Source organism: Chinchilla lanigera, unplaced genomic scaffold (assembly GCF_000276665.1).
Source record: "Chinchilla lanigera isolate Chin_1 unplaced genomic scaffold, ChiLan1.0 scaffold00023, whole genome shotgun sequence".
In the NCBI taxonomy this organism is placed as follows: domain Eukaryota; kingdom Metazoa; phylum Chordata; class Mammalia; order Rodentia; family Chinchillidae; genus Chinchilla; species Chinchilla lanigera.
Window position 1 is genome coordinate 14,117,242 of NW_004955424.1, and position 25,262 is coordinate 14,142,503.

At 40.1% G+C, this 25,262-nt stretch overlaps 1 protein-coding gene across 1 annotated transcript in view; it reads right to left on the bottom strand.

The window, feature by feature from the left end:
- The window catches only part of Znf638 (zinc finger protein 638), a 130,908-nt gene extending 125,880 nt beyond the window's left edge, over positions 1-5,028 (bottom strand). The window contains exon 1 of the mRNA XM_005385601.2: positions 4,865-5,028. Within this exon, the coding sequence (XP_005385658.2) occupies positions 4,865-4,980 (116 nt within the window). The 5' untranslated portion in view covers positions 4,981-5,028. The remainder of the gene's footprint in view (positions 1-4,864) is intronic.
- Positions 5,029-25,262: the final 20,234 nt, after the last annotated feature.

Below are 25,262 nucleotides of genomic sequence, written 5' to 3' on the forward strand. Positions count from 1 at the left end.
TATATATATATAAAACAATGGAAGGAAACTGCAAATACATATAACAGGAAATATAAATCTATTTTCACTTATGTATACATAACATATCTCTGGAAAATTAAATGATAAACTTGTAATAATGGTTTCACATGGCAGGTAAACTACAAGTACAGGAATTGAGGGTGTAGGGAACAGGGCAAAGAAAGACACTTCATTGCACAGCATTTTTCTGGTTTCAATCTTTAACTCTCTGAAATTATTGTTTACTCAAATAACTTTTCACAACATTTTCATGCCTGTAATCAGCACATAGGAGGCTGAGACAGTAGAATCACTGCACATTTGAGGCTAGCCTGGGCTACAAAGTGAGTTCAAGGTCAGCCTGAACTGCATAGCAAAACTCTATCTCAAAAAGACAAATAATAACAGTAATAAATAAAAATTAAAACATTTTAAGTCCTACCTCCTAATCTTAATTCAAAATTTAAATATAATTTTTTTTAAAAATTGGTTTCAATTTTATTGAATTTTTTTCAGTAAAAAAATTTATTTTTCATGTGTAAAAACCCTATTTTGCAGTTATAGCTGGGTAACTGCTCCCAGAAATTTGGGGAATACTGAAATTAAAGAGAATAATTCCACAAAATCCAACCCGTCTAGATGTAACCTTTCCTAATACTCTGATATGCATTTGGCACGGTCATATCACACATACTAACCTTGCGCACTTACTTGCCAACTGAGGCCCTAACTGCCACCTAACCCTCACAACAACAGCTACATCAACCTACAGTAAAATTATAAAAGCTCAAATAAAATAGAAAGGAGTAAACTCTGTGCATAACAAAGTGATACTTGAAAATTCCTCATTCATTTCTGGGCATTTGATGATGACTTCAAGACAGAATGGTTTTAATCCCTAGATATGTGAACACAGCTTTGCTTTTTTTCTTTCTTTCTTCCTTTTGTTTGTTTTTCTTTCTTCTTCTTTCAATATAACTAAAAGGCTTTTAAACTTTCCTAGGCAAGAAAAATTCTCTCCCGGTGGCAAACCTGAAGCCAAGTATGGTGGGGCATACCAATAACCCCAGCACTCAGGAGGCTGAAGGACGATCACAGCAAATTTGAGGCTAGTCTAGCCACGTAGTGGGTTCCAAGCCAGTCTGAACTAAATAGTAAGACTCGGTCTCAAAAAATAAGCAAAAAGTGTCAGACCTGAATATTAAAACAGTCTTTACTAAAACTTCAGAATCCCTTATGCTTATCTCCTTTTTAACCAAAATGAGATAATATTCAGATATCTTAAGAATTTTCTTTTTTAACTTTTTTTTTTGAGACAGGGTCTCCCTTTGTGATTCAGGCTGGCCTTACACTTACTACACAGTCCAGGCTGGTCTTGAACTCACACCAATCCTTCTGCCTCAATCTCACAAGTGCTGGGACTACAGGTGCCACCACACCTGGCTCCCTTTACCTTATTATTCTGAACATCTTTTCGTTATGCCCAATTTCTTTTACATATTTAATGGTTGCATAATTTTACAGTATATTAAGATAATATTATTACATAATACACATTCTATCAAATAAATGATTTTACCATTTTCCTACTTAGGGATATTTAGTGTTTTCTTTTTTCTCTTTTGTCTTTTTGAGACAGGGTCTTGCTATGCAGTTCAGGCTGGCCTTGAGTTCACTTTGTAGCCTAGGATGGCCTCAAACTCACAAAGATCCTTCTGCCTCAGCCTCTTGAGTGCTAGGATTACAGGTGTGGGCCACCATGCCTGGAAGTGTTTCCAAATTTTCATCATCATAAACAATACTGCAACAAGCATTTCAACAACAAATCCTGTGTACACGTCCATTATTAATTTCCTTAGGATAAATTCCCAGAAATAAAACTGCTGGGTCAAAATGTATCTTAAAACGCAAAGATTTTAACAGGTATGGGCAAAATGTTTACCAAAAAGGTACTTTAGGGAAAATAACGTAATGTTTTACTGATTTGATCTATGAGCTCTCAGCTACCCAAGTGAATCTTGATAGAGAACTCAAACTCCAAAAGTAGGCACATGTAAGTCAAAAAGGCCACAGAGCTCCTACATGAATGCTGCAAAGAATATATTGAGGCTTGGGGGAGGGGAGCTGCTAGCCATGCAAGTCACTGAGAGATGACAGAAAGACAAGATCTCATCGCCTCCCACATTAACGAAAAAATTTTAGCGTTTAACATCAGTGGTCCTAATACACAAAACTGCTGAAGGATTTTATATCAATTTCTTGCAGGAGAAAATGTCATCATAGTCTCTGGTAGTACTGACATTTCAATGGAGAAAAATTAAATTTTAATACAACCTACAAGCCTTCCTACCCACTCACCCCCAAAATTGCATATTCAACACTAGTAACACCATTCCAAATTTGGCACCTGGGCATATGTTGTGGTGTGAAAGCAAGCCTAAACCAATTGGAAAAAAATAGTCCTGCAAAATATATGACTGAAAATACCAGGTGTGGTTTTGGCAAAATTTCTCTAATAATAGATGATATACTGCCATAAAATAAGAGAGGGCAAAACTTACTATTTAGTAAACAAAAATGCCAATGCTGCATTCAAGTGATTATCTGGACATCAAAAATTACTTTGGATCCCAGTACTCTAGAAAGCTGGAGCATCAGGATCTCAAGTTCAAGGTCAGCTTAGGCAACTCAGAAATTTATCAAGACAAAAAATTTATCAAGACCAAGACCATTTATCAAGATGTTCAGAATAACAGCGTAAAGGCAGCCAGGTATGGTGGCACCTGTAGTCCCAGCACTTGTGAGATTGAGGCAGAAGGATTGGTGTGAGTTCAAGACCAGCCTGAACTATGTAGTAAGTGTAAGGCCAACCTGAATCACAAAGTGAGACCCTGTCTCAAAAAAAAAAAAGTTAAAAAAGAAAATTCTTAAGATATCTGAATATTATCTCAAAATAAAAAATAAAAATGGGCTGGGAAGGTAGCTCGCTGTGAAGGCCCTAAATTCAATCCCCAGTACCATTAAAAAAAAAAAAGGATGAGCTACAGCACACTGCACAATTCTACAAGTTACAATGCACATCTTTTTTAAAAAAAAGAGCAATCCCCAACAAATTTTCAAACCACTATATTCTCATAAATCATTATCAAGTTTCCTTGCCACTATAAACAAACCACTGAGGCAAAAAGCAAGGAAATACTACATTTTACAACTCCCCTTTCTAAAACGCACTTAAAATTTAAGAAAGACATCACGAATCCTAACTAGAGACAGCAAAACAATGCCTACGTCCTTTAAAATTATGCAAAAACAGATTTATAGAAAAGATAAGTAAGGAGTGCATTTTTATTTTGCAAGTAAATTAATAGCGCTGGTAATCTTAAAGGGTACATTTAAAGAACTTAAATTTTTCCTAACACCGAATAAAATAGAGCAGCATTTATATTTTCCAACCCCCAAGTAATAATAATTACAGTACACCATCATCTCCTATCATTTTTAAAAATAACTCATGATATTCTTATCCTCTGAAGGCAGACTAAAAAAATTACAGTATTTTTTGTCAAACCAGCACTCTTTCCCTAATCCTTGCAAGATAAGAAATACGCACTCCTTTTCCACTCAAAACAACCTAGGAAGCTGGGGAAGGGCAGGGAACAATGTCATCAGAACTTGGCCCTAGAAACAAGTGCCAAGGATGACATAACATCAAAGCGTCCCATTTCTCCAAAATGTTTATTATTTTCTCCACTCTCCTATCAACTCACACAAATGCCACAAAGATTAAGAAGCCAATACACTACTGGCACCTAGGTGTATTAAGTAAGAGCAAGTCTGGTAATTCTTCCAAATCTCTATCCAGCCTACTCCATCCAGAAGAAAAGAAGGAAAAGAGCTGATACTGCTGTGTAGTGCCCCCAAGGCGGAGACGTGAGCAATGTCCCTTGTGACTCCTGAAACATCCAAGTCGCGCAATAAACAGCCAGGCCAGCAGGACAGCCTCTCCTTCGCTGGGGGTCAGCCCGAGTCTGCAGCTGAGAGAGGAAGGATGCCAGGTGTGGCCGACTTAAGTGGGATGGGGGCGGGGACGCTATTTATACCATTCCAAAATCTGGAACCGGAGCATGTACCGATAGCTGTGGGTGGGGGCACGCCTAAGCGAAGCGGAAAAACAAAAATAATCGCTCAACACTGATCACTCAACGCACTATGCATTTAAAAAAACTACTCGTGGCTTCTTTCATTTTTCTGTTCTCCGAGAAATTCGTCAATGAATGAAATCTTTTACCATCAAATCAAAAAGCTCATAATTTATTTAGGAGGAAAAGTGTCAATTTTGCATTCAAATGCCGGGGGGGGGGAGGTGGAAGTATTTTTGGCTGAGACAGCAAATTATGCAACCCTACAATGTAATTTAGGGGGCGGGGGAAAGGGCGAGCTCTAAAAAAGATACGAGCTACCTCGCAGAAAAAGCTATGCCGCAACCCCTAGCCCCAGCTTTTCAGTACCCGGCAGTGTGAGCGATCGTTCATTCGCTTAACCTGGACTTTCCCAACCCCGCGCGCAATGCACCGCGCGTGCTCCGAGCCCGTCCCGACCCCGGGAAGTTGCCGGGACGCCGAGGCCGGGGACAAGTGGCCGGGGCCGTGCCGGGCGTTAGGGGCTGCTCGCTCTTAGACGAAACTTGCTAACCACTTAAAGACAAGGAGCCTGAGAAGTGACAGTCGCTGGAGAAATCTGGACCTGGTCCTATGGAGACACCGGCTGCCGGCTCCCTGCCGGCCCGCCCCTTCCTGCCCACCCTCGGCCAACTGCCCCAGAGGACGGGCGAGGGCGGGGAGCACAGAGCAGAGGAAGCGCTCACCGCTTCAGGGGGTCCGACACCCCCGGCTCTCCGGCTGTCGTGGAGACCAGGTCCAGCGCTGCCGGCCGGGGAGTAGTCCCGGCAGGAACACAGTCCCGGGGCATGGCCGGCGGCATGCACGCTGCACCCGCACAGCTCCCAGCGCGCCTCTGGCGCCGCCGTACGGATCCCAAGCGCTGAGCTCCGCACCGTGGAGCCCGCCCACCGCCGAAGCTAGCCAATAGGCGCCGAGCGCGGGAAGGCGGAGCGGGGCGGGCAGGGCTGCCCACATCACTCAGCGGCCCAGCAACACCGCCTATTTCACTGTCTTCAGTGCCCACCTTTCCACAACTGTCCAGGTTTGGAGTAGCATATTCGTCGAATAAAACATGTAGAACAGTCGGAGACATAGGAACACTCATCTGACTTTGCAGGTCTTTCCTTTTTGAGACAAATATTTCGTCTGCTGTTGCAGATCACCCACTTTGAGGGCCAGCCACCACCCCTCCACGTCAATAGGACGGAAGAGCAATCGGTGACCTGTACCTGGGGAGTCCACAGCAGGCGCACGCGGTATAGGAGTCCTGATGGAATGGGGTTGGCGGGGGGCTTCTGAAGGACGAGAAATGAAAGCGTTGTTAGTCTGAAGTTCGGGTAGCCTTGACCCACTGTGGAAGACAATCTGTCTGTTTGTCTCTCCCCAACACTAGGCAATATGTGCGACATGGTTAAAATTTCAATCGTGACAAAAATATATTCAATGAAACTAAGTTTCCATTCTCCACTGCCCTGACTTCAGTTTTCTTTCCTTTCAGGCTACCACCATTGACCAATTTCTTGCGTAACCTTTCCAAGACATTATGTGCATTAAAAAACTACATATACATAGATATGATACTGATCGCTTTACACAGTTTTGCCACCTTGCATTTCTTCACTTACCACTGTCTTGGATGGTTTCCGTTGCATAGTATTTCATCAAATTGTTTGAACATTTTCTTTGTATTTATTGTGACAGAACAATAACTGCAGTCAGTATTCTTATAGCCAGTTCGTGTGAGAGCAAATGTATGTTTAAGCTAAATACCTGGGTGTTGAATGCTAGCTGTTTAAGTAAGAACTATAAAAATTCTGATAACTGTTGGCAAATTGCTCTCCATACAGTTTGTTTCAATTTATGTTCCCAATGCAATTTACTAGCGTGCTTATTTCTTTTTTTTTTTTTTTAATTTTAAAGAGTAAAACAGGGATAACATAATAATAGGGGGGACTTAGCATATTACAGACAAAATGGTAGGAAATTATCAATGGTTATCGTTTTACATATTATTATCTACAAAATAGTTTCTCAGGAAAACAAATAGACAAATAATAGTGCGTTAGAGACAAAAGAGGTAGGAGATTATCAAGAGTTGTTGTGCTATACTTTGGTATCTTCAAAGTGGCTTCTAAAGAAAATAAATAGAGCTATACATGAGTGTAGCGTGCTTATTTCAACAATATGCTACACAATATGCTACTGAACTATACAATATACTATTGAACTCAATTTTTAAATTGTAAAGTTTGCCGGTTGTGGTGGCGCAGGCATGTAATCCCAGCACTTGGGAGGCTGAGGCAGGAGGATCGTTGCAAGTTAGAGACCAGCCTGGGCTACAAAGTGAGCTCAAGGCTAGCCTGAACTGCATAGCGAGACCCTGTCTCAAAAAGACAAAAAAAAAAATAAAAAATAAAAAATAAATTGTAAAGTTCCTGCTCATATCCTTTGCCTATTTTTTATCCCATTGGTCTTTTAAAAATTGTAGGATATATTATATGTGTGAATTAGTTCATTGTGAATAAATTGTTTATCTTATATCCACTTTGTCTTTTGGCTTTGATTATTTTTTACAATAAATTATTTTTTAGTTTCACATAATGACATCAATTGGTTTTTAAAATATTTTTAGGGTTTTTATTTAATCTTTCTTAGAATGGCTGTCACTACCCTCCAAGATTTAGAAAAACTCCCCCATGGTTGTTTCTAGTATGTTTTAGGTCTACATAGTCAATCAGTACTGCATGTAATCTGCAATAGAAAATCTATGTGTTATGACAAATAACTAAATCAGGGTAAAGGATATGAACAGATATTTCTCCAAAGATGTGCAAATGCCAATAAGCACATGGAAAGATGCTTGTCATTAGAGGCCATCAAGGAAATGCAAATCAAAACCATAATAAGGCATTACTTCACACTCACTCGGATGGAAATAGTAAAAATGTATATCATATATATTATAATATGTAATATAATACATATGCAAGTATATAATTAAAAAGATAGTAACAAGTGTTGACTAATATTATGGGCTGAATTGTAGCCCCCTAAAATTCTTATACTGAAGCTCAAACTCCCTATGAGACTGCATTTGGATATAGACCCTTTAGAGAAGTAATTAAAATTAAGGGAGGAAACAAGGGTGGGGCCCTACTATGGTATTACTGCTGTCCTTGTAAGAAGAGGAAAAGATACTAGGCATGTATGCACACAGAGAAAAGACCATGTGAAGACATGGAGAAGGCATCCATCTAAAGCCAAGGAGAGAAATCTTGGCAGAAATCAAACCTCTTGACACCTCAATCTTGGACCTCTAGTCTCTACAATTGTGAGGGAAAAAAAAATTTTTTTTTTGGTTTTTTGGGACAGGGTCTCTCTATGTAGTATAGACTGACCTTGAACTCACTATGTAGCCCAGGCTGGGCTACAATCCTCCTGCCTCAGCCTCTTGGGTGCTAGGATTATAGGGGTTGCAACACCATGCCCAGCTGAGAAAAAATTTGAAGTTTAAGCTACCCAATCTGTGTCATTTTGTTTTGGTAGCCCTAGCAAACCAATACAGGACTGATGGCAGAAATGTAAAATGGTGCAGCTACTTTGAAGGACAGTCTGGCAGTCATTCATATAGTTAAACATTGAGTTACCATATGACCCAGCAGTTTTACTTCTGTAGATGATACCCAGAAGTGAAATGTGTCCACACAAAACCTAAATATTTTCTGGGTGTAGTGGTACACGTATATAACCTCAGCACTCTGAGAAGGTGAGGCAGAAGGATTCCAAGTTCAAGCTTAGTCTGAACAACTCAGTGAGACCTAGGTCTCAAAATAAACCATGTTAAAAAGGACTGGGGATATTACTCAGTGTGAAGGCCCTCAATTCAATCTCCAGTAATGAAAACAAAAACCCTAAATGTTCATAGCAATAATATTGATAATGTATAAAAATGAGCAATAACTTATATACCAATCAACTGATGAATGGATAAAGTAATGAGATATACCCATATGGTGGAAAATTATTCAACATAAAAAAGGAATGTTGTATTGATATGCTGCAACACACTGAGGACAAATTTTGAGGACGTTATGCTAATAAAAGTCAGTCAGTAAGGACTACCCATGTTATGATTCCATGTAACTCAAATGTCCAAAACAGGCCAATCTACAGAAGTAGGAAGTAGATTAGTTGTTGCCTGTGGCTGAAGAAGGGGAAAGTCTGGGAGGAGGAAGGTTAGGGCCTGAGGAGTTTCTTTCAGAGCTAATGCTCTTAAATTGATTGTGATGATAATTGCACAAAAGTCATTGAATTATATACTTTTGATGGAGGAACTATATGTACATGAATTATATCTTAATAAAGATGTTATAATCAATACCCAGACTTCACTGAACAAAAGTCGTAGTATATGAAGTACAGAAGAAACCTAGAGAAGCAAATCATGGAGAAATTATTAACTTTGCTCCAACTCTAATTGAAAATACAAAAGGCAATACTGATGGAGCAGGAAAAGTGGCGAAATTCATAAGTTAATACAGTAAAATTATTTAGCAGAATAACCTTTTTTGATAGTACTATAGAAAATTGCAATATTATGAAATTATTTATTTTCATCAAGTAATGTACATATGGGAATATGTTTCCTCAGAATAATCCAAATGAGAAAAATCAATTTCCCTTCAGTGTTTATAACAACATTATCTGTAGTGTGAACCAAAATAAAACTGGAAGTAACTTAAACACCTAATAATTTGAAGAATATGTATTATGGTAGCAAACAAGGGCTACATTAATAAATGGGAAAGTATATGCAAAATAATGAGAAAAATAGAATATAAATTTGCTGTAGAGAGTAAGCATACATAAATGTACACTGCTGAGTATAATGAGCAAGAAATTTAATAATAAATGATACCAGGTTCCGCTTAGGGGGATAAAACTGGCTTTCTGAATGAAGGCCTAATGTGAAATCTCTAGTGATAGGATGGGAAAATGGACTTTTTAAAGAAGAAAGGGGTCTGATATATACATTTAAAGTCATTTCCCCAAATCGTGTGTGTGCATCTGTGTGTCTGTGTTTCTTGAGACAGCGTCTCACTATGTATTCCAGGCTAGCTTTGAACTTACTATGTACCCAGGCTGGCCTCAAATTCATATCAGTCCTCCTGCTTCAGTCTCCCAAGTGCTGGGATTACTGGTGTGCACCACCACACCTGGTTTATTTCCCCAATCTTAAAATCTCATTAATGCTTTGTGTAAATGGGGTTTTGTAACCAGGGAAGAAGTCGAAGGCAAGGCAGTTAGAACTGTAAAAAATGTAGTACACACGGAATCAGAGATTTAGAGGTAGAAAAAATAAAAGAAAATAAGCCTTTTGGAAATTATTGCTAATCTTAGGAAGGGCTATCAATACCTAAATTGGATGTTTGGGAGAATTCACTTAGATTATATTTAAAAGCAAAGGAAGCTCTAACTAAAATTTGCCTTATGTAAGGATAAGAAAACAACATGATAAATGTTTTAAGTTCCTCAAAGGCTTAAATCTGTTAATTCTTTTAAAAATCCCATTTGTTCTAGCAGTATGGATCGTCATCCAAAATAAAGTGAGCAAAACCTAGGTAAGCCCCTGCCATGGCAAACCAGTGGAAGGAATGTTTGAGTGTACCTTCGATACTGGCTGGAAGATATGGAAATGAATATGTAAAAGTGAAATTTTGTTTCCCACTCTGAGCAATAGGAAGGAGTTTAGTTAGGCCATCCAATTTTTGAAAATCATTCTACTATGTTAAAGTGTTATTAGAAGAAAAATATGATTCAAGAAAATATTCAAAAATGTTCAAGAATGCTGGTGTGTGAGAAAAGTTTAAAAAAATGAATACATAAATGGCACCTTCAGCATTTTGAACTTCTAAACTTCTAAATTGCCCAGCTCCAGAATTCATATCTTCTGCAGACTTGGCCAGAGGAGGGTTACTAACCATCCCTGATTTACAGATGGCAGGTCTGTGGCACAGGGCCTAGAAGTGATTTTCCCAAGGTTACAGAGCAAGCCAGAGGGTGAGCTGAAAATAGAACTGTACCTCACTCTCCCATGCAGGCTATATGATAACTTGTGTACTGTCAGCAAAGAGTTGAGGAGTGAATGTCCTGGAGAGATTAGCATAGTTTTATGGCTAGAAGAGTCTTGCTCAACAATTGCAAATGCTACTTGACAATATCAAATGACCTGTCTGATCCTATAAACAGAAGCATTCTGAGCATATAAGCAAAATTCTCAGAAAAATAAAATCTATCTTTGACAACTGAACAAATTTTTAGATGGGCAGATCTGCTCTTAGGAAGCCACTATTTGTATAATGCTTTAATCTCTAGATCCTCGCCCTCTAAAGAGCCTCATCTGCACTAAACTTCCAAATGGCAGCTCCTGGGCTGGGTATATAGCTCAGTGGTAGAGTGCTTGCTTAGCATGTTTGATGTGAAGCCCTGGGTTTCATTCGCAGCACCACAGAGAGAAAAGAGAAAAAAGCAACTCCTCAACATTATAATGTCAGTAAGTTTACAGAATCATACAGATATATCTATATGTTTTCATAAGTACAGGATTTTCTGGAGACTTTTCACAGATAGTTTTCTCTACATTCTCCTCACTGAATTAACAGAAGTAAAAAATAGAATGATAGTTTGAAAGTTAGAGCTCATAGCCCAACCATGGAATTTATGTCTCTAGGTACCCAGGCCATGGAGGAATTGCTCAGTTAGCTGTTTGCTTATACCTGGAAATATGTTTAAAAAAAAAAAACTCAAGCTACCATTAGGTGACTATTTTTCAGAGTAGGTTCTTGTACTACACTGACTGATCTAATTAATAGCTTTAAAATGTTTGTTTTCAGAAGTGTTGTTAATCCCACTCTCACTTTCAGATAAATTTTGAAAATTAGTTTTCTTAATACACATTAGATATACATTGTGATTACATTCACATTTATTACATGGAATTTGTACCTGTACATAATATATTATGATTCTTTTTTCCCCAATTCCCTCCCCTCCCTTCAACCCCTCTTCCCCTCCTTATTTGCAAAGCTTTGTTTCCATTTTTTTCCTTATAGTCTTTTCCTTTTCCTTTCTTTCCTTTTCTCCCTCCCCGTCCCTGTTCCCTTTTCATTTGAACATTTTCTTCCCATTTCCCAATATCTATTATACATTTTGGTCTTTATTTACCCTTTTGCTTTCTCATACCAAAGACACAATGCAATATTTAAACATATGTGTCCAATTTATTTCATTTAAGAGTGTGGCCCCAAGGTGCATCAGATAGATTTTTTTAAATGATGGCCACGTAAAGTGGGCCAATATCTTCTGATGTGCCCTAAATGGAAATGTCACTATCACAGACTATGGATTTGACAACTAGTTTCTTCCCCTTCGTATAAGGGACCACAATAGATATATAGATTTGGCTCAGTTTTTCAGACTTATACTTTTTATAAGACCCTGGCCAGAATAATAAATTCTAAGTGTACAGTAAAAGAGAGAAAGTGATGGGTCCAATAACTACTCCTCAGTGCATTCTTACTTAACTAGTAAAAGTCGTGGAAGCCACGCCCCTTTCCACAGCATGACATGGTATCTGAAAGCATCTTACAGAGGTTCCATAAAAAACAGGAACTCCAGAACTACCTGAACAAAATGTATGCTGAAAGTGTCCACCAATAAAGTCACGTTTATTTGGAACATTAACATTTATAGGCAACACTTTATTAATATATGAATAACCCAATTATTGTGAAGTAAAGGAATAATCCAAACATCCAGATTTGGGTGAAATGTTTTGCTCCTTCCATCTCTTTTAGGATAAATATTTCAGCTGCTACCATTTCCTCCCCCTATTTTCAGCATCACAGTGACATAGGCTAGGATTTTCTGTCAAGCACACATAAATACATGGGTTAAATACATTTCAGAAGGGGTGTAGATATGGTTCTATTGACAATACCTTTTGAACATTCTTGGCTATGCTACTGTCTGAATTCTAGCAATACACAGAAAATACCTCTGCTAACCAAAACGAAAGCTATATTTCACACAGAAGGAAAAGGAAAATTGAAGAACTCGATGGGGTCAGTAGTGTATCTGGGTTGCCTCTCTGCTTCCTTCCTTTAGCTTAACCCATATTCTATTTTGCAGCCTGGGTTATTCATGTATATATGTATGTATGTATGTATGTATGTATGTATGTATGTTTTGAGACTCAACAGTCTTGCTATGTAATTAGGTTGGCCTTGAACTCACTATGTAGCCCAGGCTGGCCTTGAACTGGCAGCAATCCTCCTGCCTCAGCCTCCCAAGTGCTGGGATTACAGGTGTGTCCAAGCACACAGAGCTTCCTCTGAATGTTTGTACCCCCTCAGTACAGCGGTACTCTCGCGCTGGCCTCTGTATATGCAAGCCACATCTGCACAGGGCTCCCTCACCTGGTTACCCAGAAACTTCCGGTCACTGTCAAGTCACCACTCAGACCCTGCTGGCTCCAAGGAGCCTGGCCTGACTGCCCCAGGCAAACTCTGTCTCCTTATCCAGCACTCTGTCTCTCTGTGTATGCCCTGTCCCAAGACACATGCACTGCACACAGTGGGCTCTGCCTGGCACCTGTTTCCTCCAAGGGTATCCGTTCTCCATGTTCCTTGCCCCCCACTCTCCACCCCATATGCTGCTCCACACATCTTCTTCCTTTTTCACCTCCAATCTTCTGGCCTCCACCCTCACCACTCCTGGAACTTTCCAAGCTGAAGTCACCAGGTCTCCTTGCATAACCCTTCCCTCCCTGGACCTCAGCTGGCCCAACTTCCTGCTTCTTAACTGTCCCTGTCTCTCAGCTTCCATGACATGAACTCCACGCTCCTCAGGACGCTGGTTGGCCTTCCTGTTCTGGGGTATCCCCAGCCCAGACCTCTGCTGTCTCCTGAGCACTGCCACCAATGCTCAGTGTGAGTCACCATGTCCAAGCCACCTCCTCCCCCACCCCTAATCCTGGGTGAACACACAGACAAACTCCATCCACCATGTCTCCAGGGAGGCCTCCCCTCTGTTTTGCCTTCCCAAGCACTCCCCATCCCACTCTTACCCCACTTTTAATATCCTCACCTCCTGCCTTCTGCTCACCCTCTCTGCTGCTGCCAGAGCTAAGCTGTATCCTTGAATCCCTACAGTCTCCTGCGCCCCAAGTCCCCCATCTCCAGGTGTGCTCTTAGGACCAGCCCCACAGCATTATTTGGAGCTTGTTGCAAATGCCAGATCACAGGCCCCACCCAGGACTTACCAATCAGAATATGCATTTGAACAAGACCCCCAGGGGACTCACCTGCACTTGGAAAATTAAGAATTCCTGTCAGAGAAAGAAATAAAAGGGAGGGACAAAAAAGAAAGAATTGCAGTCAGAGCCATGTCCCAACCTCTAGTCAACTTTAACCAATCCTAACTTGACAACCCATGTGCCCTGGATTTTTTTGTTTTTGTTTTTTTGAAACAGGGTCTCGGGGCTGGGGATTTAGCTCAGCAGCAAAAGCGCCTGCCTGGCATGCGCAAGGTCGTGAGTTCGGTTCCCGGTATCGGAGAAAAAAAAAAAAAAAAAGAAACAGGGTCTCACCATGTAGTTCAGGCTGGCCTCAAACTCACAATAATCCTCCTGCCTCAGCCTTCCAAGTGCTGGGATTACAGGGATGTGCCACCATGTCCAGCTGGATTTTTTTTTTTTTTAATCTTCATTTAGCAATTTCTCCATGCACAGTTCTAACATATGGACTATTTTGATCCATTCATAAATTCATTTATCTATCAACATTTTTCTCACTATAGGAGACATAAACTCTCCCAGCCCTAATGAGGCTACAGTTGAAAAGGGAAATAGCCCCAGTGACAAATACATTGTAAAACTGTGTGAAATAAGTACTAAAAGTGGGCTTTGGGGTCAGAAATAATTAAATTCAACCTTGGCTGAGTTACTGAACCACACTGCATTCCAGTTTCTCCATCAAGAAAAACGAATGTGCAAGTATCTTTCAAGATACACCTCAGTGATTCTGGTTCCCATGCCCTCTTGTAATCCTCTTGCCTTGACTGTGAGCTGGACCTAGTGATTTGCTTCTAACAAACAGAATACAGATGCTCTTCAATTTACAACAGGGTATGTCCTGATAAGCCCACCATAAGTTTAAAATATTATGAGTAGAAAATGCATATTATACACCCACTCTACCAAATATCATAGCTTGGTGACACAGTACACTGTAGAGGATCAGCTGTTTACCTTCCTGATCAGTGCCTGGCTGGAATTAGAAGGTAGGTGCCACTGCCAGCACGGTGAGAGAGGATCCTTGTGGAAGACCAGATAGGAAGATTAAGGCCTAATTGGCCTCTTCTGTGAGCACTAGGGAACAAGGCAGCACGAATGAATGCCGACATGCTGCAGGGAAAATTAATACAGTTGAGATCCTCTTTACTCAGAAATAGACCATGGATGGTGGGAGACAGATGAATCCTGTTTTACTCTGATTACTTGTGCCTGCGTCTGAGTGGATAAAGCCAAGGTGCAACAGTCACTAGGAGCTCTTTGTAAAAGGGAAACAAAAGCTTCTGCTCTCCCCACACCATTTTAACCTAATTCTGTGTCTCTTTGTGTTTCATCTGCGACGCCCTTCCATCAGATACAAGCTCATAGGTTGGCCTCCTACAGATCCCATCACATATAGCTAGAGTGGGAAAATTAAAAATTCTAAATACAGTTTCTGCTGAATGCATATTGCTTTCACACCACTGTAAAGTCAAAAAATTGTAAGAAGACCATCATAAGATGGGGACCATCTGTACTGCAAAAGTGATGGAATGTCACTTCCATGATGAGAATACAAAGACTGAATTCCATTTTATCAGATTTACTACTCTATTACATTCTTGCCTTGTATACCTCAATGAAGCAAGCACTATTTAGAAAGCCCCATGTGGGAGGAAGTGGGAGGACCTCTAGCCAATAGCCAGTGTGAGACAGAATTCTGCCAACAACCATGTGAGTGAGCTGGGAAGCAAATCCTTCCCCAGATGAGGTTTGAGATGAACACAGCCACCACTGGCACCTTGACCACAGCCTGTGAGTGACCTTCAAGCAGATATAGCTAAACCAGCCCAGATTCCCAACCGTCAAGAACTATGACAATCAGTATTCTGTTTCAGGCCACTAAATTTTTGAGGATAATTTGTTACACAGCAGTAGACAACAATTTCCTTGCAGAATTATTGTGGGAATTAAAATGCATACAAGGATTAGGAAGATTGTGATGATGATGATGATGATGATGATGATGACAATGATGACAATGATAAGAGGGGACCTAGATAAGCTTAAATTAATGCTCAGAACTCAGCAGAAGTACTATGATTGTGAGGAAAATATTTTTAGTTCTTGAATCCCTGAGGAGCCCAGAGATGAAGGCATGGGAAACAGGGTATTGCTTTCCTCATTCAGCCACAAATTGTCCAATTGTGATAAAAAGGCGCCTGCAAGCAGAAATAGTAGTTATGGATTTGTGAGACTCAGTGAAGGAGAAGTTTCCTGGATCCTAGGTGACAAAGTTTGACAGAAAATTGGGAAGAGGGTTGTTCTCTCACTTCTGCTCAGATTGGAGCTAGCTATTACCAGATTTGTGGCTGGTGAACAATACAGAAGAGAACACAGTGAAAGGACATGTGTACTTGATTCTATGCAGCTTCTAAAAAGGGAAGTCAAGGACCTATATCACCATAAACCAATGAAACTTGAGGGTATAGACATCTTAGAGGGTATGCAGAATCTTGACAGGCAAAGAAAGGAAATAAAGCATTCTGAACCAAGGGAACAGCACCACAAACATTCAGAGATATGGAGTGAAAATCATTTTCTTAGGGAAAAGCAAGTAATCTTGTTTGACTAGAAAAATGAGCGCAAACTGGTTAATACTACAGTCCTGATTTAGCCTCTAGAGCAATAATTTTCAATCTTTTTGGTGTTAGTTTCCCTTGTGGTGTTAGAAATCATTGTCATCTCAAAGAGCTTTTGTTTATGTGGTAATATCTCTTGAATACTTACCATGTTAGAAATTAAAACAAATTTTTAAATATTTAGGTTGCATTCATCTAAAATAACAAAATAAACTCATTACATGTTAACATAAATAACACATTTTTATAAAAAATAAATATTGCTTGCTAACTACAACAAAAATAGGTGAGAAGAGTGGCATTCTTTTACATTCTTGAAAATCTTTTATGCCTGTCTTAATAGAAGACAGCTGGATGTTCATGTTTGTTTGTGCACCAATCTGTTGCAGTATAACACATCACATTGCCTCTAGAAAACTGCACTATACACTTACGAGAGTGAAAAAGACAAATCGTGCCTTCTTATTATGAAAATAGTTTTGACCTCCCAGACCTTCAGAAAGGAATTTAGGGACACCTGCGGGTCCCTAGATCACACTCTGAAAAACTGCTGCTCTAAACCAGGCATACTGATACACATCTATAATCCTAGCTCTCTGGGAGACTCAGACAGAAGGATCACAAGTTTAAATGCCATATGGGCAATTTACCAAGACCCAGAACCAAAATAAAAAATAAAAAAGGCTGGAGATACAACTCAGTGCAAAGGCTCTGGTGAAGGGCCTCAGTAGGGCCAAAAATAAAAATTGCTGTCCTAGAGCAAGAGCAGTACATACTACTGAGAGAAAAAGTCAGAGTCTACAAATGTACCAATGAGGATAGTAATAATAACAATAGCTAGTGTCTGCTGGGTGCTTACTATATGCTACTCTAAGCACAAAAACCTAGGAAGTGACTACAATTATTCTTCACGGATGAGGAAACTGAAGACAGACAGTAACTTGCCCAAGTTGACACAGCTAGTCAGTAGGGACATAAATGCAGGCAGCTCAGCTCCAAAGTCTTTTTCTTAACCAGTGCACCACTCTGTTCTCTAAGGGACAAAGGCTTTGCAGTAAAATTGACAAAGGCCTGAGTCATCCCACTCACCCACTCTTTCTCCCTCCTCTCCCTGCTATTTCAGATTTCAATGCTCTTTCTCTTCCGCTGCCTGGTTAGAGAACCCATGCTTCTTTTCACTCTGCAGTAAGTCCTTGTTCACTGCCTGTTGTTCATTATTCCCTCCACTCCACAGAAACTGCTCTCTCCAAAGGCACCAATGACCTTATAATGATTCAATGGCTGCTTTTCAGTCCATATCTCCTTTGCTCTTTGAGATATGGGATATTATTGATCACTTTCTTTTTCATTTGAAATTCTCTACTATTGCAACAGCAAACAGAAACACTGAAACAATACCCAGGATTTGAAGGCAGGTTTATTTTACATCAACGGGCACTGATTGGAATCATTCCCAAAATATCAGGCCCTGATCTCTGGTGGTCTGGGGCTTATGTGGGATAAGCAAGAGGAAGTACAGAAGCAGAATGGTTTGTCAATTGGGGATTGGTTTATACAATGTGCATCACAGTGACCAGCCATTTCTATGAGACAGAAGCAACCAGAATTGCAACAGGAACTATTACCTGGGCAACTAAGAAACTGAAGTATACTGGCTGGGGAGGGCATTTTCTGTTTTACTATCTTGGTTGTTTTAACACCAGATGCTTCTGTTTCTTTTACCATCTATTTGATAATTTAATTTCAGAAAAGCATCTATGGAGATTTTTTTTGAGACAAAGTCACACTGTGTAGTTCAGGCTGGCCTTGAACTCACTGTGTAGACCAAGCTAGTCTCAAATGCATGGCAGTCCTCCTGCCTCAGCCTCCTCAGAGCTAGAATTATAGGTGTGCACCACTACATTCTGCTATGGGGACCCTCTTAGCCTGTCTTTTAAACATTTTCATTTTTCAGTGTTTGATCTTAAGGGTTCTCCTTTCTTCTTATCCTGCATCTTCTTCAACTGCCAAATCATTCACTTCCATGGCTTTAATTACTAAATATATACTCTTGACACCTGAAGATATTATTGTCCAACACTGTTAAATGTCCAGATGATGCCTAGACATTTCTTCAATCACCTCAAAGACAATATCTCCTAATCCTAACCTATCATCTCATTCTTCAAACTGATTCCTTTTCCTCTGGTTACTGATCTGGGGAATTATACCACCATCCTTTGTGAGCAAACACTTGCAAATCATTCCAGACTTCTCTCACCTATCTCAAGGTCCTACTGGAACCTCTGAAACATTTCTGAAATCTTTCTCCATCTCCATTGCTACTACCCTAACTCTGGCCCTCTTCTTCCTGTCCGGATTATTACTAGCCTCATTATTAGTTCCCTTTCTTCTAGTTCTGGTGGTGACAGTTCATCCATAGTGACTAGGTAACTACCTTGCATAGCTTCACGGACCATTGTTACCTTGTCTCCTGTAATGTTGGTGACCCACAGAGATGGGCAGTCTTGCAGCTTCATTCTACACCACTGAATCCTGTAGTTACTCCATAGCTGGGAATTGCTTCCATGACTCCACATTTCCTTCCAACCCAAGAAGGTGTTTCAGTTTTTGTGGCATAGTGACAAACTACTTTAAGGCTAGTGGTATAAACCACCATTTTATTAGGCTCATGAATTTTGTGGGTCAGAGATTTGGACAGAGTACAGAAGGGATGGTTTCTGTCTTCTCTATGGTATTTAGGGCCTTACCTGAGGATGTTTCCAAGGGTAGTGACTACGATCCTTGGAAAGCTCCTCTAATTACATGTCCAGTATCTGGGCACAAGACAGATTAGCATTGCCAGGAGTGGTGGTACATACATGTAACCTCAGCTCTTGGGAGGCTGAGGCAAGTATATTGCTGTGAGATCAAGGCCAGCCTGGGCCACACAGGGAGTTCAAGGCCAGCCTGCACTACATACAGAGATACTGTCTCAAAAAACCAAACCAAACCAAACCAGAGAGAGGGAGAGAGATTAGTATTTTGGACTAGAGCACTTGTTTAGCCACTTATTGTAGCTTGATGAACTTGGAATAGAGAGATATCTTACATGATGCCCGAGAGCTCTAACTGCAAGTGCTCTAGTGAACAAGATAAAAGTATATCACCATTTACAACAGCCTCTGACTTCAGTGTCACTTCTGCCAACATTTTGTTGGTAACAAGCAAATTGTCTAAACGCAAAGAGAGAGAGCATAGACTTTGTCTCTGAAAGAGAACTCTTAAAGAAGTATTAAATCACACTCTAGATAATTAAGACAGATGAGTGATGTATGGCTGGGCATGGGGAATACAATCCACCGCACACACCAAACCTTACCTACAAGCACAGCTTTCCCATGTGCCACCTCTCCTGACTTCTAGGATCCTAGCTGCGCCCTTTTGTACATACTGCTTTCTCTACATTCACAGTCCTATACCTTTAAGAGTTAGTAGGGGTCATTTGTGGAAGGAAGACTTAGGCAAGCATAAATTAAAAAGAAGTAATCCTGTGAACTTTCAAACAGGAAAACAGGTGAATTTAAAAGAAGTTAAACCAGCCAGGAGTGGTGATCCCAGCACTCTGGTGGCTAAGGCAGGAGGGTTGCCATGAGTTTCAGGCAGCCTGGACTACACAGTGAATTTAAGACCAGCCTGAACTTCATAGCAAGATCCTGTCTCAGGGGGCTGGGGCTATAGCTCAGTGGCACAGCACCTACCTGGCAAGCACAAGGTCCTGAGTTCAATTCCTGGCAACAACAACAACAACAACAAATCCTGTCTCAACCACAATCAATCAATCAAATAAAATAATAAAAGGAGTTAAACTACATTTTTGAAATGGCAAAAGAATAGAGAAAGATCAGTGTAGAATCCAGAAATAGACACAAGGATACACTAAAATTTAATGTTGAATATATGAATGGCTTTTCAAATCAGAGAGAGACAGATCAGATACATACCCAAGCACCCATCTGGGATTCACCTTCATCTAGTAGATATTGGAAAAGGGGGAATTCTTCCCAGCATCCCTCTTATCTCCCCGAGTCACTGACTCTGACCTGCTACTCCCAGCTTTGGTCCTGCCCATCGCCTTTGCTGTGCTTTACTCTTAGTCTCTGCCCACGGCTCCTGCAAACTGTGCTTCCACAGTTTCTGCTCCTTCGGTATCCACACCACAGAGGACAGCCCAAGTATATAATATCTGACTTCATTAAAGGATTAAGGAAACTATAATGTAGGGATGGAGAATTTAAGAGCTGAATGCCAAACATGATTTTCCCCCAGCAATTAGCTATGAGATTCACTTAACATGTAAACAATGTTATTTAATATACATGAATTTATTGAGCACCCAGTAAGCACCAGGCACAGTTTTAGGTACTGGGGGTAGAATGGTGAAGTAGCTGGTGTTGTGGCCCTACCCACACACCTCAGGGCCTTACCATTCTAGTATAGTCATCCCACTTCTACCTACTGGCATCTGCAGCTCTTTGTCTGTTGATTTTCATCAGCAGTCAGAACACGACATGTCAGTGGGTAAGTGGACTCATTAGGCAAGAAGTACATAAGAATTAATACACCCTAGAAGTGGCCCTCACTGGGTGACTAACAGGAACTGGTGTGGTAGCACCCCCTTATCTGTGAGGGAAACACTTCAAGACCCCTAGTGGATTCATGAAATTGTAGATAGTGCCAAGCCCTGTGTATACTATGCCATGTTTTTTCCTGTACATGTATACCTATGATAAAATTTAATTTATAAATTAGGCACAGTAAGAGATAAACAATAATAAAATAAAACAACTATAACAATATACTGTAATAAAATGGCCAACATTACTACTTTTGTGCCTTGGAGCTATTATTAAATAAATATGGATCACCTGAACACAAGCCCTCCAATACCTCAGCAGTAGATCTGATAAGACAGCTACCAAATGACCGAGGGCAGATGACAACACAGTATGAATATTCAGGACCAAGGGATGATTCATATCTCAGGAAGGATGGAGTAAAATTTCATGCTACTTAGAAGGGCGCACAATGTAAAACTTACAAAAGTTTTTTTAAAAAATTTCACATTTAGTAATTTTGGACCACAACTGACTACAATTTAAACACAAGAAAGCAGAGCTGCAGAAAAGAGGGTGCATCACTCTTCTGATATGTTGGCAAGCAGACCCCTCACAGTGTTTTTTTCAGGTTCAGAGTTCCTCTGCGAGATCAAGCTTCAGGCACCCACAGTAGCAGTAACTTCGTTGGTGACACACCTTTGCTGACAGCCTTCTCATCTTTGTCATGTCTCTGTTCTCTTACTGGTATATCCTGGACTACAGCCCATGTAAATGCTTGTACTCCTATTTATTTGATCTCACATCTGCTTCTAGGAAAACCCAAACTTAGATGATTAAAACACAGTTTTAATAAAATGTCCTTCCTCATAAAGAAGATAAACAATACATGAGTAAATAAATGCATGTGAAATGAAAACTCTCTAAGAAAACAATAAAAGGAGGTTAAAAAAAGTGAATGTTTGGAATAGAGAAGGGGGATATCATTTAGGTGGAGTAGGCAAGGCATGAGGAAGGTGGTATTTGAGGGAGGCATGAGTGAAGTGAGGGAGCGAGCCTCGAAAATGTCTAGTGGAAGGGTATTTTTGGCAGAGTACCTGAAATAGGAATGAGTTTATGTTTCCTCTTCTCCAGCTACATACTCCTTTGTTGCTATCCTCTGATCCCGGGGGTTTAAATACCATTTATATACTTTTAACTCCTGTAGTCACATCTCTAGCCCAGACCAGGATCTTTTCCTAGAATCCATACTTGTAAATCTAATTAAGTATCTCTACTTGGATGTCTAACGACATCTTGAACCTAACAGGTCACAAATCAAATCCTGATCTTTTCCTCAGACTTATCATCCCCCATCTTTGTAAATGGGCAACTTCATTCTTTCAGTTTCTTAGGCCAAAATTACTGAGGTTAGGCCAGGTGTGGTGGCACATGCCTGTAGTCCCAGCACTTGGGAGGCAGAGGCAGGAGGATCACTGCGAGTTTGAGGACAGCCTGAATTACAGAGTGAGACTGAGATTGTCTCAAAAAAACCTCAAAACTTACTAAGGTTATCTTTGACTCCTCTTGTTCACCTTTCACTTCCAGGCAGCAGCAAATCCTGTTGGTTCTGCCTTAAAAACACATCTAGAATCCAGTCACTTTGTACCACCTGAGCTGCTGCCATCTTCACACAAGCCGCCATTATCTCTTGTCTTACTGGCCTTGCTTACCCTTATCACAGTTTATTCCCACTTGGCTGAAGAAAGTGTTATACAATGAAGTCAAATAGCCTCATTCATAGTACAAGTCAAACTTCTCACAGGAGACTGCACCTCATCACCCACTGCTCTCCTTTACTTCATACACAGCCATGAGACTTTTTTTCTTTTTCTTTTTCTTGAACATGGGAAAAACAGGTAACCTATCTCAGACCTTTGCATTTCTTTGTCTCTCTCCTTAGAATGTTCTTCCCCCAGCTACCCCGGAGGGTTGTTCTGCTTCCTTCACGTGTTTGCTCAAACGTCACCTTTGCACTGGTTCCTCTTGCCCAGGGCTACTGCCTATGCTTGTACAGCTGGCCAATGGGACAAATGGAGATTGAAATCCAGCCTAAGTACAGGACACGCAGTAGCTGCTCAATAAATATTGAATAAATAAATGACTAAAATAAAAAATAAATAAATGACTAAGCAAAATGAACTATTAAACCAGACACACACGTGGTTCCTAATGTAGTAACTCCATGAAGAGGAAAGCATATTTCTTAGCTTCATCTCCTGCGCTCTCTCATTGATGTCATTATGCAGAGTACTATTAGCTCCTTTCCTCTTCCTCGCTTTACAGACGGTGTCCATGCTGGCTTGCTGAGAAAAGGAAGCCTGCTGGCTCTTTAGGACACTGCCTTATTTGCATGAAGACTTGGCTGAGGCTGTGGAGATTGCTCTACCATTCTTAATGACTGAATTACATTCTTAGCTCAGCGTCATGCCTTCCTTGGCTTCTACATGGGAGCAGTAAGAAAAGGGCCGCATTACCCTTCAGCAATGTATATTACTCCTAACTGGGCTATTAGGGCAACTGGTAGCCATCTGGGGGGAAAAATTCATGGGATCCCACCTCACTTTCTAAATCAAATGAGTAAATTCCAGATTAATCTTACACTTAAATGTAAAAAGTTGAAACTGATACGAAAAGAAAATAGTACATGGAGATATCAAGAGAGATATTTCTAAGCGTAAAAACAAAAGTTAGGGGCTGGGGATTTAGCTCAGTGGCACAGCGCCTGCCTGCCAAGCACAAGGTCGTGAGTTCAATTCCTGGTACTGGAAGAAAGGCAAAAAAAAAAAAAGTTATAAATCATAAAGGAGTCAGCTAGGTGTGGGGATGCATGCCTGTAGTCCCAGCCACTCAGGAGGCTAAGTAGGAGGATCCCTTGAGCCAAGTTCAAGATCAGCTTGGGCCACAGAGCAAGAACTCATCTCAATCAATCAAAAAGGACAAATAAATTTGTGCTGTATAAGAATTTAGACAACTTCTATGTGGGCATTTATGAATAAATACAGGTAAGGTAAATTATACAGGAAAACAAGAGCATTATTAGCTTAAAATTCTATATATGGTTACTATTTTGCAGGAAGGTTATCTAGCAATTTTACTTCACTACACTATCCCAAGGAATGAACACTACATTTTTCTAAAGACATATTTGCAAAGATGTTGTTATATATTTTTGTTGGAAATAATAAAAAGTTTACTAATAGAAAATTAGTTTAATAAATTATGGCATACAATCAATGGAAAACATATATCCAGTGGAATTCTATGCTTATTTTGTTTTTAAATTTTTAAAATTTAAAGGTTTTTTTGTGTGTTTTTTTAGATGAGATCTAGCTATTAGTTCAGGCTTGCCCCGAACTCACAGCAATCTTCCTGCTTCAGCCTCAAGAGTGCTAGGATTTCATGCATGTGCCCCCATGCCTGGCTTGCCATTCTTTCTTACAGTTTTCTGGAGCATTGGATATCCAGCAATACAAAAAATCATTTTGTCAGCAAGATAGATTTTAGTTTTTAAAATTTGAAAAATGTATGATATTCATTAAAACTAAAAATAGCATATTCCTGTTGCCCCAGGATTTCCTCATAGCCTTACATTTACAATACTCTCTTCCCTGTCCTCATTCTTTACCTCAAACCCATGCTGCCCTTTCTCCTACCTCATCCTTGCTCAGACAAAGCATCTTTCTCCTTTAGAACCCTTGATCGTCAGCTCTAGGAGGTTAAGGAGGATGGGACAACTGTGTTCATTTTGAGATGAACTATCTGGAAGTAGAAAGAGAGATAAAGGATCGTGCCAAATTACCACACAGCAAGTTAATCCCAGAAGTATTCATATTAGAACTCAGACCTTCTACTAATTCAGTAACTATTAAATTCAAAAAGTGTATTTGCTAGCTATTATATATGCTTGCCATGATTTAAAAGTATAGAATAATTACCACAATCAAGAAACTTACATTGAGACACAAGATTTATACGTATATTAGGCTGGAGATATAGCTTAATAGTAGAGTATTTGCCTACTATGCGTAAGGCCCTGGGTTCAAGTCCCAGTGCCACTATCCAGACTTAAACACATGTAACACTAAATAGGTATCATAGCTCAATATGTTCTTTTAGATCAATAAAGTATACAAACAGCGTGTGCCATGAAAATTTGAAGAATTTCAGCTTTCCTAGTCCGATATTGGAAAACCTGAAAGAAGAATCTTGAAATGAGTTAGCATGATGAAATGGTTAGGAAATTTACCTGCTTAGGGCAAAGGGGCAAGCAGACACTGTGTAGACCCACAATTTATCCCATTCCTATTTATATGTCCTCCCTATCCTTCATTAAATTGAAACCCTTTGTAACTCTGCTTTGTATCTTTATCTTTTCCACTTGCTGTATGTCCTTCCAGGACAGGAGCTTTTCACATTCACTGGCAAGTCCCTGGCAGCAAGGTCAGCTGTGATATCGAAAAGAGAGTTATAAGGCAGATGTTGAGTGAAGGGA